Below are 16,040 nucleotides of genomic sequence, written 5' to 3'. Positions count from 1 at the left end.
GTCGCTGCGCTGTACAGCACCTGTTCGCTCTATCGCATCATTTGTAGTACCTCCTGAAACCATTGTGTACCACGCTGACATCACATGTTCTGTACAGCATGTCCTTACTCCACTCCCAATACTCAAGTCATTTCCCACCAGGTCTTCCTGTTGCTTTGCTCTGATTCTCGTGTACATCAAACAGGAAGGGGTGGACTGGATGGTTGGCGCTGACCAAATTCCTCTCTGCACAGTTTTAACGCAGGTATTACATTTGGTGTGATGCACTAAGCATTGAAATGAGCACAGCACCAACCAGAAAATCTGCTGCTTTCTGTCTGCCCTGAACATTGTACATTCTGTCCTCGCTTTTCTGCTGTTGCGGGCAAATACCTTCCCTTTGGTTCTGCTGCCTAGTCTGCTAACGGATCGTGTTGTGCTTCACTATCTTCTGTAATACTGGGCCACATTTTGTGCGATTTCCCCACTGCCCTATTTAACATAGCTCAAAACCCCACTTCTTGCCTATTCTCTGCAGAATCATACAGACTTGTTCCGGCACTTTCATATAATATACAGTGAAGGAAATCAAAATGGAAACTGAAACAAGGGAGATTGTGGTTTTATTGTAGATCTCAGTGAAAGTGTGAAAAATACCCAGAAAAACACATGGCTGCTGAGTACTGACAGCAAAGATGTGCGTGCATGACATGACTGAATGCTGAACATTGATGGCCTTAACTATGACTGTTAATTCTTTTATTTCTGCATGCATTTTAACGCTTACTCTTTACTGAAGGAAGTTATTAGTTTGACGTGTTACAGTGATGATGATAATTGACGTATCTGTGCCGAGGGTTTTAGTCCAGTACAGGCGGGGCCTGAATGGGCTTTGTGCACTTCCCGCATTATCCGGAGGTTCCAGGTTTGAGTGCTGGGCCATCCTGACCCTCGAACCTGCCGGCCTCAGTTATTGGGAGTTTGGTCAGCTCTCCTGTGTTGCTTTGTGATTATTGAGTCTTCCACCCGAGAGAGGGAGAAAAGGAAGGCTGTCCCCCTCGCCGCGAGTGTAGCTCCTGTCAGCCAGTCACGGAGGAGTCTGTGGCCTGTCTTGGTCAGCTGAAGGAGGTTTGATCAGAGCAAGCGAGCGGGGCTAGGCTGTAGAGAATGCAGACTGCGATTTTTAAGTCTCTAAAGTTTTGCGGTTCAAGTATTTAAATCTTTTCTACAAAGCAAATGGAAAGGTTCAAGATAGTGGAGAGAGAAACAAAGACCAAAGCCTATTCTAAAGAAGGGCTGGGATCAGCGACGAAGGTGGATCCGGCACAGAAGGAAAAGGAAGAGATCTGTCAATGGCTGACGGTAAGTGAAGGCAGTGCAGTCCACATACCTTCCAGAGGCACAGTGCTGTTTGCTGCATCAGTGCTGGCACAGTTCAGGCCAGCTACAGACCACCTGCTGCTCCCACAACTCAGCGCACCGTCGGTGAGAGAGGAGAGAGTCAGTGGTGAGTCACGGACTCCAGCCTCGCCGGTGAAAGAGAGAGAGAGAGTCAGTGGTGAGTCACGGACTCCTGCCTCGCCGGTGAAAGAGAGAGAGAGTCAGTGGTGAGTCGCGGACTCCCACCTCGCCGGTGAAAGAGAGAGAGAGTCAGTGGTGAGTCACGGACTCCTGCCTCGCCGGTGAAAGAGAGAGAGAGTCAGTGGTGAGTCACGGACTCCTGCCTCGCCGGTGAAAGAGAGAGAGAGAGAGTCAGTGGTGAGTCACGGACTCCCGCCTCGCCGGTGAAAGAGAGAGAGAGAGAGTCAGTGGTGAGTCACGGACTCCTGCCTCGCCGGTGAAAGAGAGAGAGAGAGAGTCAGTGGTGAGTCGCGGACTCCCGCCTCGCCGGTGAAAGAGAGAGGGAGAGAGAGTCAGTGGTGAGGCACGGACTCCCGCCTCGCCGGTGAAAGAGAGAGAGAGAGAGTCAGTGGTGAGTCACGGACTCCCGCCTCGCCGGTGAAAGAGAGAGAGTCAGTGGTGAGTCGCGGACTCCCGCCTCGCCGGTGAAAGAGAGAGAGAGTCGGTGGTGAGTCACGGACTCCCACCTCGCCGGTGAAAGAGAGAGAGAGAGAGTCAGTGGTGAGTCACGGACTCCTGCCTCACCGGTGAAAGAGAGAGAGAGAGAGTCAGTGGTGAGTCACGGACTCCCGCCTCACCGGTGAAAGAGAGAGAGAGAGAGAGAGAGAGTCAGTGGTGAGTCACGGACTCCCACCTCGCCGGTGAAAGAGAGAGAGAGAGAGTCAGTGGTGAGTCACGGACTCCCGCCTCGCCGGTGAAAGAGAGAGAGAGAGAGTCAGTGGTGAGTCACGGACTCCTGCCTCACCGGTGAAAGAGAGAGAGAGAGAGTCAGTGGTGAGTCACGGACTCCCGCCTCGCCGGTGAAAGAGAGAGAGAGAGAGTCAGTGGTGAGTCACGGACTCCTGCCTCGCCGGTGAAAGAGAGAGAGAGAGAGTCAGTGGTGAGTCACGGACTCCCACCTCGCCGGTGAAAGAGAGAGAGAGTCAGTGGTGAGTCACGGACTCCCGCCTCGCCGGTGAAAGAGAGAGAGAGTCAGTGGTGAGTCACGGACTCCCGCCTCACCGGTGAAAGAGAGAGAGAGAGAGAGAGAGAGTCAGTGGTGAGTCGCGGACTCCCACCTCACCGGTGAAAGAGAGAGAGAGAGAGTCAGTGGTGAGTCACGGACTCCCGCCTCACCGGTGAAAGAGAGAGAGAGAGAGTCAGTGGTGAGTCACGGACTCCCGCCTCACCGGTGAAAGAGAGAGAGAGAGAGAGAGAGAGTCAGTGGTGAGTCGCGGACTCCCGCCTCGCCGGTGAAAGAGAGAGAGAGAGAGTCAGTGGTGAGTCGCGGACTCCCGCCTCGCCGGTGAAAGAGAGAGAGAGAGAGTCAGTGGTGAGTCGCGGACTCCCGCCTCACCGGTGAAAGAGAGAGAGAGAGAGAGAGAGAGTCAGTGGTGAGTCGCGGACTCCCGCCTCACCGGTGAAAGAGAGAGAGAGTCAGTGGTGAGTCGCGAACTCCCACCTCGCCGGGAACACTGCCATATTCTCACCTTTGCTTTCTCTTCATTTATTTTTTTATATATATATTTTTTTTTAATTCATTTTTATTCTCCATTGGTACTATTTTATGAGAGTTGCTCCCTTTTGCATTTCAGTTTAATTTATCCTTGATTTCCTTTATTAATTATTATTTCCTTGCAGTGTACATTTCTCCCACCTAATTAATGTTACCTCCCAACCGCCTGGGACGTTTTACTACGTTTACAGGCGCTATGTAAATGTAAGTTGTTGTTTATGCGCAGGCCCCGTTGCAAATGCTGCTGATGCAGGCAATGCAGCAACACTGTCACCCCGGGCACTCTCTTTGCTGCTGTTACTCAGGAGGTCTCCACCGATGGGTTCACTCACTGGAAAACAGCCACGCTGTGTCTTCCCACAAGTACAGCTGCAGAGGGCAGCGACCAGGAAAGAGGGTGTGTACAAAGGATGTGGGAATGGAATATCAGTCAGGGGCCGGGGGAAGGTTTGGGGTGTATTCAGGTGCCTGCAACTGTCGTGGAATTTCTTGGGATCTGAAGCCTGGCCTAGCAGGAGTTCTATCAACAGTGTGACAGACTCACAGTTAAATGGTCCGTGTCATTGTTCTATACCTTCCAAATAGCTGGAACTGTTAAAAGCAATATAGCTCAAAAGAAATGGCAAGTTTAAGACACTAACTCCACGAACCAGGGATTGGAGGGTCAGAGGCTTATTGGCCTCCAGTCCACTGATTCCATTTGTGGTGGTCCATGCCTTGCTGGGGTGTTGGGATAGTGCTTTGTTACGACAGTGTGGCAGATATGTCCCCACTGACTGATGGCCCAACGGCAGATTGACAGCATGAGCTGCTCCTGTCCCCTCTCCATGCCCCAACACCGTCTAACACCCAGGGCTCTTTGAAGACAAGCAGTCTTGTGAGCAAAATATATCAAATCTTGACATTTCGAAAGTGATTCAAATGAATTGTATGCACCTATTTTTTTCATGATCTGTCTTCTTCCATTTCAGAATACGATAGACACGTTAAATATGCAGGTGAGTCCCCAGAGTTTACTTTATTTGGAAATGTTCTTTAGCGTAGAAATTAAAGTTGATTTTTTTAGCCTCATTCTATGCCATGTAGATCAGTGAAGGTAATCATCTTGCTGTTCCCAGGTCGATCTCTTTGAAAGTGAAATGGAAACTTTGTCAGCAGTGACGAGGAAAAAGAAGGGTGAAAAAGAGGTAAGAATGAAGTGCTTTCATACTCAGCCCACAGGCACAGCCCTGACTACATGCCTGTTACTGTAAAACCCCGTGTATACATCACAACTTCCTGTTACTGTAAAACCCCGTGTATACATCACAACTTCCTGTTACTATAAAACCCTGTGTATACATCTCAACTTCCTGTTACTGTAAAACCCTGTGTATACATCTCAACTTCCTGTTACTGTAAAACCCCATGTATACATCACAACTTCCTGTTACTATAAAACCCTGTGTATACATCTCAACTTCCTGTTACTGTAAAACCCTGTGTATACATCTCAACTTCCTGTTACTGTAAACCCCCATGTATACATCACAACTTCCTGTTACTATAAAACCCTGTGTATACATCTCAACTTCCTGTTACTGTAAAACCCCATGTATACATCACAACTTCCTGTTACTATAAAACCCTGTGTATACATCTCAACTTCCTGTTACTGTAAAACCCTGTGTATACATCTCATGCGCCTGTTACTGTAAAACCCTGTGTATACATCTCATGCGCCTGTTACTGTAAAACTCTGTGTATACGTCTCATGCCTGTTACTGTAAAACCCTATGTACAAATGCCTATTGTGAGAATGTTGAACTTACCAGGCTTGCTGTTCATTCACTTCCCATCTCCAGTATTCTTCACCTTGTTCACCCTGGTCATGTTAATTATCGGTATTTTATGTTTATTCAGCAAGTGATAGTTGCCACAAGAATGTATTGTTAATGCACCACAATTTCTTCCAGTTAAACATTGGGAAGACTGAAGCCAAAGTCTTCGGTCCCTGCCATAAACTCCATCCCTTGTCACCGACTTCAATCCCCCCCTTTCCCGACCATTGTCTCAGACTGAACCAGATTGTTTGCAAACTCGGCATCCTATTCAACCCAAAGCTGAGCTTCTGACCACGAATACTCTCCCTCCACCTCCGTAACATCGCCCATCTGCCACTGAATCATCTCCAGACTTAGCTATTCCAGTATTGTCCTCCCATCCTCCAGCCTCCATAAACTAGCTGATTCGAAACTCTGCTGCCCATATCCTATCCCTCAACACGCTTGCTCACCCATCGCCCTAGCCGCCCTACTTTAGCTCCTGGTCCCCCAATGCCTCATGTTTATAATTCCCATCCTTCATGCTTGACCCTCCCTATCTCAACCTTCTCTAATACTGCAATCCCCCGTCCCCGAGCTCTCTGATCCTCTGACTCTGGCCTTTTGTGCAATCTCCCCCTCCCATTGGTTGCCGTGCCTTCGCCCTTCATGGTCTTGTGTTCTGACGCCCCTACCTAAACCCCTCCACCTCCTATCTCTCTCTCACTTAAAAACCCATCTCTTTGATGAATCATTTGGTCACCCTCCTTTGTTTTGGTGTCCATTTTTGTCTGATTGTGTCTCTGAAGCACCGTGGGGTGTTTTCCCACGCTAAAGGCGCTATATAAATGCAAGTTGTTATTATTGATTGCATTAATTAAGACTATCAGCAAAACTATTGTTAAAAGAGTCTTAAAATTTTCTTTATGAGACTTTTATTTACTGCAGTACTTTAATGAATGTGTTTTCAAACAGCTTTTAGGTGAGCATTGTGATTGCTGTACATACTGTTTGGTATGTCAGACCCACTTTAAAAGGTGCAACGTGACATTTCTGCATGGCAGCCAAGCAACAGAGGATTGTTCACAGAGGTGCGTAGGGCCTCGCCCAGGGTTCCCTGTCAGAAACCCCCTGTGAAGCAGGAATATGTTGTGGATTTGAGGCTGTGTCAGCTTGGCACAGTTGGTGGCACTCTCACCTTTGACTCAGGTCATGGGTTCAAAGCCTGATCCAGGCCTTGAGCACATAATCCAGGCTGACACTTCAGGGCAGTACTGGCATGTCAGAGGTGCTGTATTCTGGATGAGACATTAAACAGCATTTTATATTCCATGGCCCTTTTTTGAAGAAGAGTAGGGATTTCTTCCAGTGTCCTGGCCAATATTCCTCCTTCAACTAACAGCTCCAAAGCAGATTAACTGATCATTCATCTCACTGCTGTTTGTGGGATCTTGCCTTGTACAAATTAGCTTCTGCGTTTGCCCATAAAAGCACAGTAAAAGCAACTAAATTAGCAACTAAAGGACATGAAAAGCAATTTAAATGCAAGTCCTTTCTATATTACACATTCTGAATCATAATCCATGGACTAATTGAACCTCATTGTATTTTGCCAGTCTCTCATCCCTGATATAAAATGTGTAAATGTGCGCTAATCTTGAAATAATAATTGAAGGCCGCTAATGATTAGCCACTTTTGAGTTTGATTAAAAAGAGTGAGTTTTAATTCTGACCTGATTGCTCAGCCCTTTATCTAACCCGTGAAATCTTTCTGCAGAAACAGGACAGGCTCGAAGAACTGAAACAACACATCGAGAGGCACAGGTACCACATTAAAATGCTGGAAACTCTGCTGCGCATGTTAGACAACAGCACGATAGAAGTGGACCAGATTAAGAAGATCAAAGACGATGTTGAATATTATGTTGATTCCTCTCAGGACCCGGACTTTAAAGAAAATGAGTTTTTATACGATGACCTTGATCTTGAGGATATAGGTAAGAATATTCTCATTTTGCTCCACTTTATCTCCCACGGGCTGCATGTCAGGTGGCTTGTCTATAACCAATGGCAAAGCTACTTTATACTAGCCAATGGGAGGCATGCACTGCTTGGTGAAGCAGTGTGTGTTAAGCCCCTCCCTTTAGGAAGACTTTGTGAGGTGTCCCCACCTGCTCGATTTGGAACGGTTTCAATTGGAGTTCACTCCTTCAAAGAATATTGTTCGTTGTTGAAGGGGTTTGGTATATTTTATACTCCTGTGAACCATGTAAAATGAACAGAAAACATTCCTTGTTGTCGGTGGAGCTGGTAGCCAACGGTTTAGGATGAATAAGCGATGGTTACTGGTGAGTTCCAAGGCCAATACTCAACTAAAGATGTGGTGCTCCATAATCACGCTGAATAAAGTGGCTCCTGTTGATCCCAGCTGTAGGCTGGAGCTCATTACATTGCAGTGGATTAAAATAGATCGTTGTTTCAAGATGAATAGTGAGGCTCGGAAATACTCTGTGGCCTTGTGCTGTCTCTCGGGGAGCAAGCAAGTGATAACAGCTGGAGTAGCAAGCCAAGGCATATAAATTCAAGGGGTTGACAGATGTACATCAGACAGATAGAGTAAGCAGAGTGTGCTATTGGAAAATGTACGGTCATATCTGTTTAAACTGAAGAGTTTATTACTGAATAAGCTGAGTTGGATAGTGGTTGAATGGACAGGATGATAAAGGTTTGGGGATAAAGGTGCTGTAGTTAACACAAGTGCTCATTAATATTCTGGTCAACAAATGGCTAGGTAGCTGTTTAGAACAATTAATTAATTTCAAGGCTGATGTTACAATGACGGTTACAATAGTCCTCGCAGATAGTGGAGGATGAAAGTTGTGACCTGAAGGCAGAAATAAGCTCATGAATGACCAAAGTCTGAGCTCAGCCTGTGATAGAACAGGAGTCTGAATTGGATACTTTAGCTGGTTTATGCAAAGTATTGAGTGCAGCACTGTGATTGGCTGCTGTAGAGTGTCACTGCCAAACTAACCATCGTTACTCATTGCAGCTGAGTCCTGCTTCCAATCAGGGCAGAGACTTGGAGCAAAGCTGGTGTGGAACATGTAAATTGGTGAGCAGCTTCCAGCAAGCTTCAGGTGCTATTCATTTAGCCCTGGGGACTGAGGGGAGGGAGGCAGGCCAACAATGCTGAGTTAGGAGGGAGTCACACCCTTCCTACTCTGCTCCTGTCGGATTACTATGCCTTGTTGGGGATGGACATGAGTCTGACCAATTATACCTTCTGGTTTTAATGGACTTCACTCCATTTTTCCAGCACAAACATCAATAATGGCAACATCACCAGCGAGTAACAGCAACAGCAATGTGGAAGATGAGCTTTTTAACCAGTGTAACAGCACTCCCACCTCAACCACCTCGAGTTCTCCTGTACCCCTCAGTCCAGCCAACCAGTCCCTGGTGAGTAATCATATGTCCTTCATGCTAAATTTGGCAATACAAATAGACGGATCCATCTTAAAAAGGAGAACACGTCGTACACTGACCAGTCAGATGGTGCCCGTGTAGGGAATAGGTGGGAATGCTGCCCTGGGCCCTGACCAGTATAGTAATTAATTACTTTATGCTGACCTGATCACGGCATGTACCATAAGACCTTTGGCACCTCACTGGGTTACGCCATGTTTCTAGATCATGGCATCTGATCTGCTGATGGGTGAAGCTATGATGCCAATGAAGCGACCAGCCTTTGCAGTCATTATTCTGTGTAGGATGCTGATCAGGTATTGGTTCCCAATGTAATGTTGTAAGATCCATTTGCTTCATTTTAATTTAGAATTGCTATTTTGAGCAGGGTTTTCCTCTGCTCTCCTGCGCTGGGATGTGCTTCTGCAGGCAGCAATGGTCTGCCAGGACCTCGCCCAAATCGGCACTCTCGTGAGTCAGGACATCGTTGGATTGTGAGCCTATCATGGCCAAGCCTGATCTTCCTCCAGCATGGAGAATCTTGAAACGCCTCCACCATACGGATGGAACTTGGGAGTATCCTGCTCTGTGTAGCTTTATTTGTATATAACGGGTACAGGGACCCATGGAATCACTATGGTGTTGAGCTTCTTAACGATGACTAAGTGCTAATTTTGAAATGCTTCTTATTTGCAGGAAAATCATGAAGAGGAGCGGAAACGGAGTAGGTCAGACAGCGAGATGAGCATGGTTAGTTTGCTTTTCGAGGAAGTTTAAATTGTTTACCATCAAGTCCAGCTCGAGCCCCATCTTGTGCATTGCATATAGGCTGCAGCTTCGGGAGAGCAAGCTGTGCAGTGTAGAGTGGGTCATTCACAGAGTGATTATTCCATTCTCCCATCCCAACCAAAACTCCTGGTGTTACTGGGCCAGAGTGCAGGGTAACTGTAGCCTTTTATTTCGCCAGCAGCTCACGGCTTCTTGGCCAAGGGATCAGGCGGGGACAGTAGCTTTTCCTGCAGCAGCTCATTAACCATGGGCAGTTTGCATTTATTCTTCCTCTGTCCTCGAGAAATCTGCCACCTTCTCCTCACTGCCTAATGCTCAGAGTTTGCAGTGCGGGGAGCTGTGGATCAGAATGTGCAAGTGCTCCCTCCCCTGTCCCACACGGGCTGAAACTCCCCCGCTCTGAGAGCCTGCAGTGACCATCGGGACTTGCCCGGTTTCTGCCGTTACCAGACGGTGTAGACTGCAGCGCTGGGGTCGTGAACTTCCGATGTTCCCTGTTTTCTCATTGTCTGTATAATTCAACCCGCCTTTAACAAAAATACTGCTGATGCTGGGAGTTTGAAATAAAAACATAAAATGCTGATCAGGCAGCATCTGTGGGGAGAGAAACACCATTTATGTTTTAGGTCGATGACCTTTCATCAGAGATTAACAACTTTTTAAGCAAGTACAGAGCCAGGGAAAAGTGGTCGGGAAAGATCTGAGAGTGAAATGTTCTTTCTCCTTCCTTCCTACTTGCCTTGTATTCACACAACTTTTCTGCTCTCTCTTCCACCCTCAGTCCCCTGCAAAGGTTCTTGGCAGCAAGGCTCACCATGGTAACAATCTCCCTCCATCCATTTCTATTTCCCAGAGTGTGCAGGGGTTGAACAGCACAAAAACACCAACCCTACCCTCGAACGGCTCCAGTAACGGGGGAAATAAGTTGCTGCAGTCCAGCAAGAGCTACTCTCTGTAAGTACAGCACCTCGCCCTGCCCCAGCACGGGCATTTAGGAATGAGTTTAACCCTTTTCGTAGCATCCTTTGTACTTCAGTAGTATAAAATATCTTATTCTTTAACACGAGTTTGGTACAGTGCACAAGGGCCACTAGGGAGTCAGCGCTCCATTATAGTAAAGAACAGAGCCCCCATGTCTGGCTCCATGGTGGGTTCACTTCAGTTCAGTTTGGCCAATAATCTAGGCCGACACTCCAGTGCTGCATGTCGGAGGTCAAGCCATCGGAAGGCATGTTGTCCTTCGGGTGAGACGTTAATTCGGGGCCCCGTCTAGTCTGGTGATTGGGCGTTAAGATCCCATGGCACTGTTCAAAGCACGTTCTCCTGGTACCCTGGTCATCTTTCCTCCTTCAGACTGCAGTTCCTGGTAGAAATGAGCCCAGAGTGTGGTCCCGACCAGCTTTCCAGGTATAACTGGGCCCACAGCGCAGAGCCAGCCACTACTCTGCACTAAATTGGCAGCTTCAAGGACACCACAAGGAGTCCGAGATGGGAGAGATTCTCAGTGGTGCAGTCGGAGTGTATTTTGATGAGTATTTTCAGGCTGATTGAACGGGAGCTCGTGGTCTGTGCCTCACTCGGGGAGTGTTGCGACGTTCACACCGGGGTTTTACACGCTGAGTCCCTGTGTGCTGGGAGATGCCATGGGGAACCCCGTGTGCTTTCCCAAGAGCCGCAGTCAGCCGGTGCTCCTTCCACCCGCTTTCTGTAGGATGGCTGCAGCAACATTTGCAGAAAGCCTGTCAGCCCACCCTCCTATTGGTCAGTGAAACGTGGCCAGAGATCCAATAAGGGGGAGAGAAAGGAATGAATTGTAAACTGTGCTTGTATAGTTTGTGCTGCTAATCCTTCTGGGGGATAGTTGGATTCCTTGTTGTCTGAGAGAAGGCGAGTGTGAAATAGCTGCTTGGTGCATGGCGTCTTCTGGTTTAATTAATGGGATTTCAGGCCCAGTCACAGTCATTTTCTTTGGGAATGTTTGAACTCTGCTTCGGAATGATGGTTCAGATGTGTACCTGTGTAACCTCAGCCCGACATCCTTTCTTCCTGCCCTGATGGTGTGGTGTGGTGTGCCCCCCCCCCCTCCCCCCCTGTAGGAGAGGCTTTGATGACTGCATCAATTCTTCACTAAAATAATTCACGATCTGATTCCCATCAGAAACAAAGTCAAAATGGCTTTTGGAGGAACAAGAAGTGGCCTAGAGGAGGTAAATGTTTGGGATTGTAGCAATATTTTGCTGTAGTTTTTAAACTTCCTGAAACTTCTAAGATGTAATCTGAAGGCCAGAGGCTGATGCTCACACCCATGCCATGAGGTCCCAGAGGCTGACTGGGTTTATCATTGTTTGAATAGAATTATTTTGAACGTTCACACGTGCAACACTGACTCCTCCAGTGTCCGAGCACTGAGCTGTGAGCAGAGGCTGGCCAAACCGGGTCTCTTCAGCCACAACAAGGGGGCATAACCTTAAAATTAGAGCCAGGCCGTTCGGGGGTGATGTCAGGAAGTACTTCACACAAAGGGCCGTGGGAATCTGGAAAACTCCCCCCAAAAAGCTGTTGAGGCTGGGGGTCAATTGAAAATTTCAGATTTTTGTATACACAAGGGTATTAAGGATTACAGAACCGAGGTGTAAGATACATGATCTGATTGACGAAACAGGCTCGAGGGGCTGAATGGCCTCCTCCTGCTCCTATGAAAGGCGCTGACTGAGAGGAGGCCTTGCAGAAGTAGACACGGTTGTAAGAATTATTTTTGTTTTAAAGGCATTGATTCAATTTCTGTGGCACTAAAGCAAGGGAATAAAGATTAAACTGGTCAAAGGAAAATGTAATACGGATAGCAGGGAGTTCTTCATCCGGTTTGGAATGGACTGGGTAGGGTAGTGGAGTCAATAACCTCGGGACCATTTCAGAAGCAAGTTACTGTGATGCCCTTCCTCGTTCAGATTCGAAGGAGCAGTTTATCAATGATGTTTTACTCGTGCCTGTTTTCCAGGACGCAAGGGACAAATTCAGTCTCTGCCTATGCAGCAGCTGTGGCAGCAGGAACTACCACAATCAACACCACCAGCTCATTCCAGTCGCGACCTGCCAATGCCGTGCCCATTCCCACCAGCAAGCAGCAAAATGGGACTGCAAGTACGTAATGCTGCCCACTCATGCTGCGGTTGTTTAATGTTACACTATTGATGCTTGGAGGTGTAACATTGGCGGGGACTGAGTGGTGGCAGTGAGTTTGTCACTGGCCTTTCCCCCGGGACCCGGCCCAGCCTGATGGGATGAAAGTCTTTTTCTGACTGCTGACTACAAGGGTCCCACGTCAAATCAGTTTAGAATAGTCTCAGTCCACAACACAAAGCTGGCCCGAATTGGCAGAGTCGTTGCCTCACTCGGGTTGGTCATGAGGGCGGCCACACTGGTTCAGGGAGGCATTCCGTCTGACACTGAGGCGCATTGTTGGAGGGTGGGGGTGGCTTTACTCTGCATCTAACCCATGCTGTGCAAATCAGAGAGTGCCCTATCTCTGCATAACATGTGCCTTGGCTCAGTGGGAGCACTCTGGCATATTTGTGGGTTAAGCCAATATTTATTCTAAAACAGGTGATCTGGTCATTTATCTCATTGCTGTTTGTGGGACTTTGCTGAGCTTAAATTGGCTACCGCATTTCCCGATATTACAACAGTGACTACACTTCAAAAAGTAATTCATTAGCTCTAAAGCGCTTGAGAACATCCTGAGGTAATGAAAGGCACTATATAAATGCAAGTTCTTTCTATAGCATTCATTGCTAGGAGTGCAAAATTTGCATGAAAAATGATAAATGGTGAATTCCCTTTAACAGTAAACTAGTCACCGTAATCGTGTAGATCCTGTTACACACGCTCCGAGGCTCACATTAAATCCTCGACTTGTATTATCGTGTTTTGCTGTATTTTCTAAATACATCAGTGATGCATCACTCCTGAATACATCTGGGGTACTGCTTATATTGAATAGCACCTGTGGGTGTTTTGCAGGTTATAGTGCAGTGGTTGCTGAGAACAGCATGGAACATCAGAACAGCTATAGTCTTCCTTCCAGTACAAACAGCCAGCCAAGTGGGACAACCCCCATACAGAATAATGTGTGAGTACCACAGCTCCAGCTCATTGTGTAATATCCTGCAGTGGTGCTGTGAAAAGCAGCAGTGACACGGTGAGTTGCTCCCTGCACTGATGGGTCAGTAATCCCTCCAACATTGGTCCCCACATCAGCCCCGCCCAATTAGATCAGCACTCACTAAAAATGAGTGTGTGTGAAAGTTTTGCAATAGTTTGATTGTTGGAGGCCCAGAGGGTCAGACTGTTGTGGGGTCATCATCATCATAGGCAGTCCCTCGGGCTCGAGGATCACTTGCTTCCACACTAAAAATTAGTACTCAGGTGACTGATGAACTCATTTTAAGCATGGAAGATGCCTGTGCGTGAATTCCTTTACCGTGGGGTGGCCATTGCACACCAGCCACCGCCCTGTTGTGGGGTGATTGGCTAGTAGCCCACAGATCACAAGTTCAAGTCCCACCAAGTTGTGAAATTGAATTCTCTACATCAATAACTCGTGGGCTGCCGGATTGTACTTGTAATGTTCCTTCAGGGAAGGGAGCCCTTCTGGCCTATGTGTGACCACAGTCACATACTAGCTGACTGATTGTTGGTGCCCCGAGTGGCCGAGAAAGCCGCTTGGTTGTTAAGGAGGGGCATTAAATGCAGCGTTGCCCACATCCGGTAACATTCACACATTTATTTTCCTTGAGACACCGCTAGTTTTGCTGCTGGATTCAGGGCTGCTGCTGTCAGTAAAGTACAAATGTCTGGAAGGCATCTGGCTGAATAAGATGAGCAAACCAGTTAATGTAGATTGGCGTTAACATAACGTTATCGTGTAATGTTGAAGTCTTCTGATCTGGTTTAATTGGATGTCTGTCGTGCAGGAAAGACCCAGTCAGCGTATCTGTAGTCAGCACGGCGAACATCATCCCAGTGCTCGCAGCCAGTCAGGTCAACACACAAGCCTCCAACTTCACTGATCTTAAACCAACACCAGCCATGATGAATGGACCCTTACCGTTTGTCTCCCAGGAGTTGAAGGTATGTTCAGAATGGGAGAAGGGGGCCAGGAGAGGGGTGCTGCATCAAAGCAGTTTTGCTTTCCACAAAAGCTGTTGAGTCCAAGTACGCAGAGTTGGTACCCACTGGTTACCAGAGTGCTGGGAGGGAGCAGGCCTTGCTTGTCTGCTTTACATTGGTGTCGTTGTGAGGGGCCACAGTACCATCCTGACTGTCACTGAATCGAATCTCCTTACCCCCACCCCTGCTGTTGGTTTTACTCTGTCCATTCCCTGTTTATCTCACCCTGGTGTAGACTGGCTTGCACATCGAGAGGGCTGGAGTCATGGGTCAAGTATCATGGAATCAATCATAGAACGGTTACAGCACGGAAGAAGGCCATTCGGCCCGTCAAGGTGCAAGAGCACCTCGGCCAGTTCTACTCCCCCGCCCTTTCCCCGTAGCCCTGCAATTTTTTTTAATTTCAGGTACTTATCCAACTCCCTTTCAAAAATAGTGATCGAGTCTGCCTCCACCACCCTCTCGGGCAGCGCATTCCAGATCCTAACCACTCGCTGTGTTTAAAAAAAAAAAAAAGGTTTTTCTTACATCGCCTTTGGTTTTGCTGCCAATCGCCTTAAATCTGTGTCCTCTGGTTCCTGACTCTTCCACCAATGGGAACAGTTTCTCTCGATCTACTCTGTCCAGACCCCTCATGATTTTGAACACCTCGATCACATCTCCTCTCAATCTTCTCTGCTCCAAGGAGAACAACCCCAGCTTCTCCAGTCTCTCCCTGTAACTGAAGTCCCTCAATCCTGGAACCATTCTCGTAAATCTTTTCTTCGCCCATTCAAAGGCCTTCACATCCTCCCCAAAGTGTGGTGCCCAGAATTGGGCACAATACTCCAGTTTGGGCCGAACCCGTGTTTTATACAGGTTCATCATCATTTCCACACTTTTGTACTCTATACCTCTCCATGAAGCCCCGGAACCCATAAGCTTTTTTAACTGCTTTCTCAACCTGCTCTGCCACCTTCAACGATTTGTGCACACATACCACCAGGTCTCTCTGTTCATGCACCCCCTTTAGGATTGTACCCTTTAGTTTATATTTCCTCTCCTTGTTCTTTCTACTAAAATGTATAATTTCACACTTTTCTGTGTTAAATTTCATCTGCCACATGTCTGCCCATCCCACCAGCCTGTCTATGTCCTCTTGAAGTCTCACAATCCTCCTCATTGTTCACTATACTTCCAAGTTTTGTCATCTGCAAATGTTGAAATTGTGCCCTGTACACCCACATTCAAGTCATTAATATATATCAAGAAAAGCAGTGGTCCCAGTACTGACCCTGGGGAACGCCACTGTACACCTCCCTCTGGTCCGAGAAACAACCGTTCACCCCTACTCTCTGTTTCCTGTCACTGAGACAATTCCCTCTCTATGGGCCCAAGTTTCCACACGCGGCTAGAACGGCGCAGTCCCGACCTGGACGCCCGTTTTTCGCGCCACAAAGTGCGCCTAAAAAAATCCTCCGTATTCTCCACCTCCCTGCTGGCACTCGGCGCAGCGCAGCAGGAGCTTAGGGGGCGGAGCCAGGTCCCTGCGCTGAAAACAGTGCCGGGACTTCTGCACATGCACGCTACAGTGGGTGCGCATGTGCAGTAGCTCCAGGCGCCGAACTGTGTGGGAGGGGCCCGAAGCACACAGCCCCTAGCCCTGGCCCAATGGCCTCACTGGGGCTGTGTGAATAAGGCTCCTCCCACGGCCAGCTCCTGCTCTCCCCCCCCCCCCC

The 16,040-nt window shown here is 47.9% G+C and overlaps 1 protein-coding gene across 3 annotated transcripts in view; it reads left to right on the top strand.

Moving 5' to 3' along the window:
• The window catches only part of LOC139230100 (CCR4-NOT transcription complex subunit 3-like), a 126,728-nt gene that overhangs the window by 94,179 nt on the left and 16,509 nt on the right, over positions 1–16,040 (top strand). For 2 of the 3 annotated variants that reach the window (XM_070861917.1, XM_070861916.1), the window contains 10 exons: positions 1,213–1,341; positions 4,066–4,092; positions 4,213–4,281; positions 6,674–6,893; positions 8,216–8,358; positions 9,061–9,114; positions 9,935–10,107; positions 12,152–12,294; positions 13,174–13,282; positions 14,127–14,283. In XM_070861917.1, coding sequence (XP_070718018.1) covers positions 1,213–1,341; positions 4,066–4,092; positions 4,213–4,281; positions 6,674–6,893; positions 8,216–8,358; positions 9,061–9,114; positions 9,935–10,107; positions 12,152–12,294; positions 13,174–13,282; positions 14,127–14,283 — 1,224 coding nt within the window. The remainder of the gene's footprint in view (positions 1–1,212; positions 1,342–4,065; positions 4,093–4,212; positions 4,282–6,673; positions 6,894–8,215; positions 8,359–9,060; positions 9,115–9,934; positions 10,108–12,151; positions 12,295–13,173; positions 13,283–14,126; positions 14,284–16,040) is intronic. The other variant, XM_070861918.1, reaches the window with a different exon arrangement.

The sequence above is a fragment of the Pristiophorus japonicus genome, chromosome 19 (assembly GCF_044704955.1).
Source record: "Pristiophorus japonicus isolate sPriJap1 chromosome 19, sPriJap1.hap1, whole genome shotgun sequence".
NCBI lineage: Eukaryota > Metazoa > Chordata > Chondrichthyes > Pristiophoridae > Pristiophorus > Pristiophorus japonicus.
The sequence above is the reverse complement of the archived record's forward strand: the minus strand, read 5'-3'. Positions and strand labels throughout refer to the sequence as shown.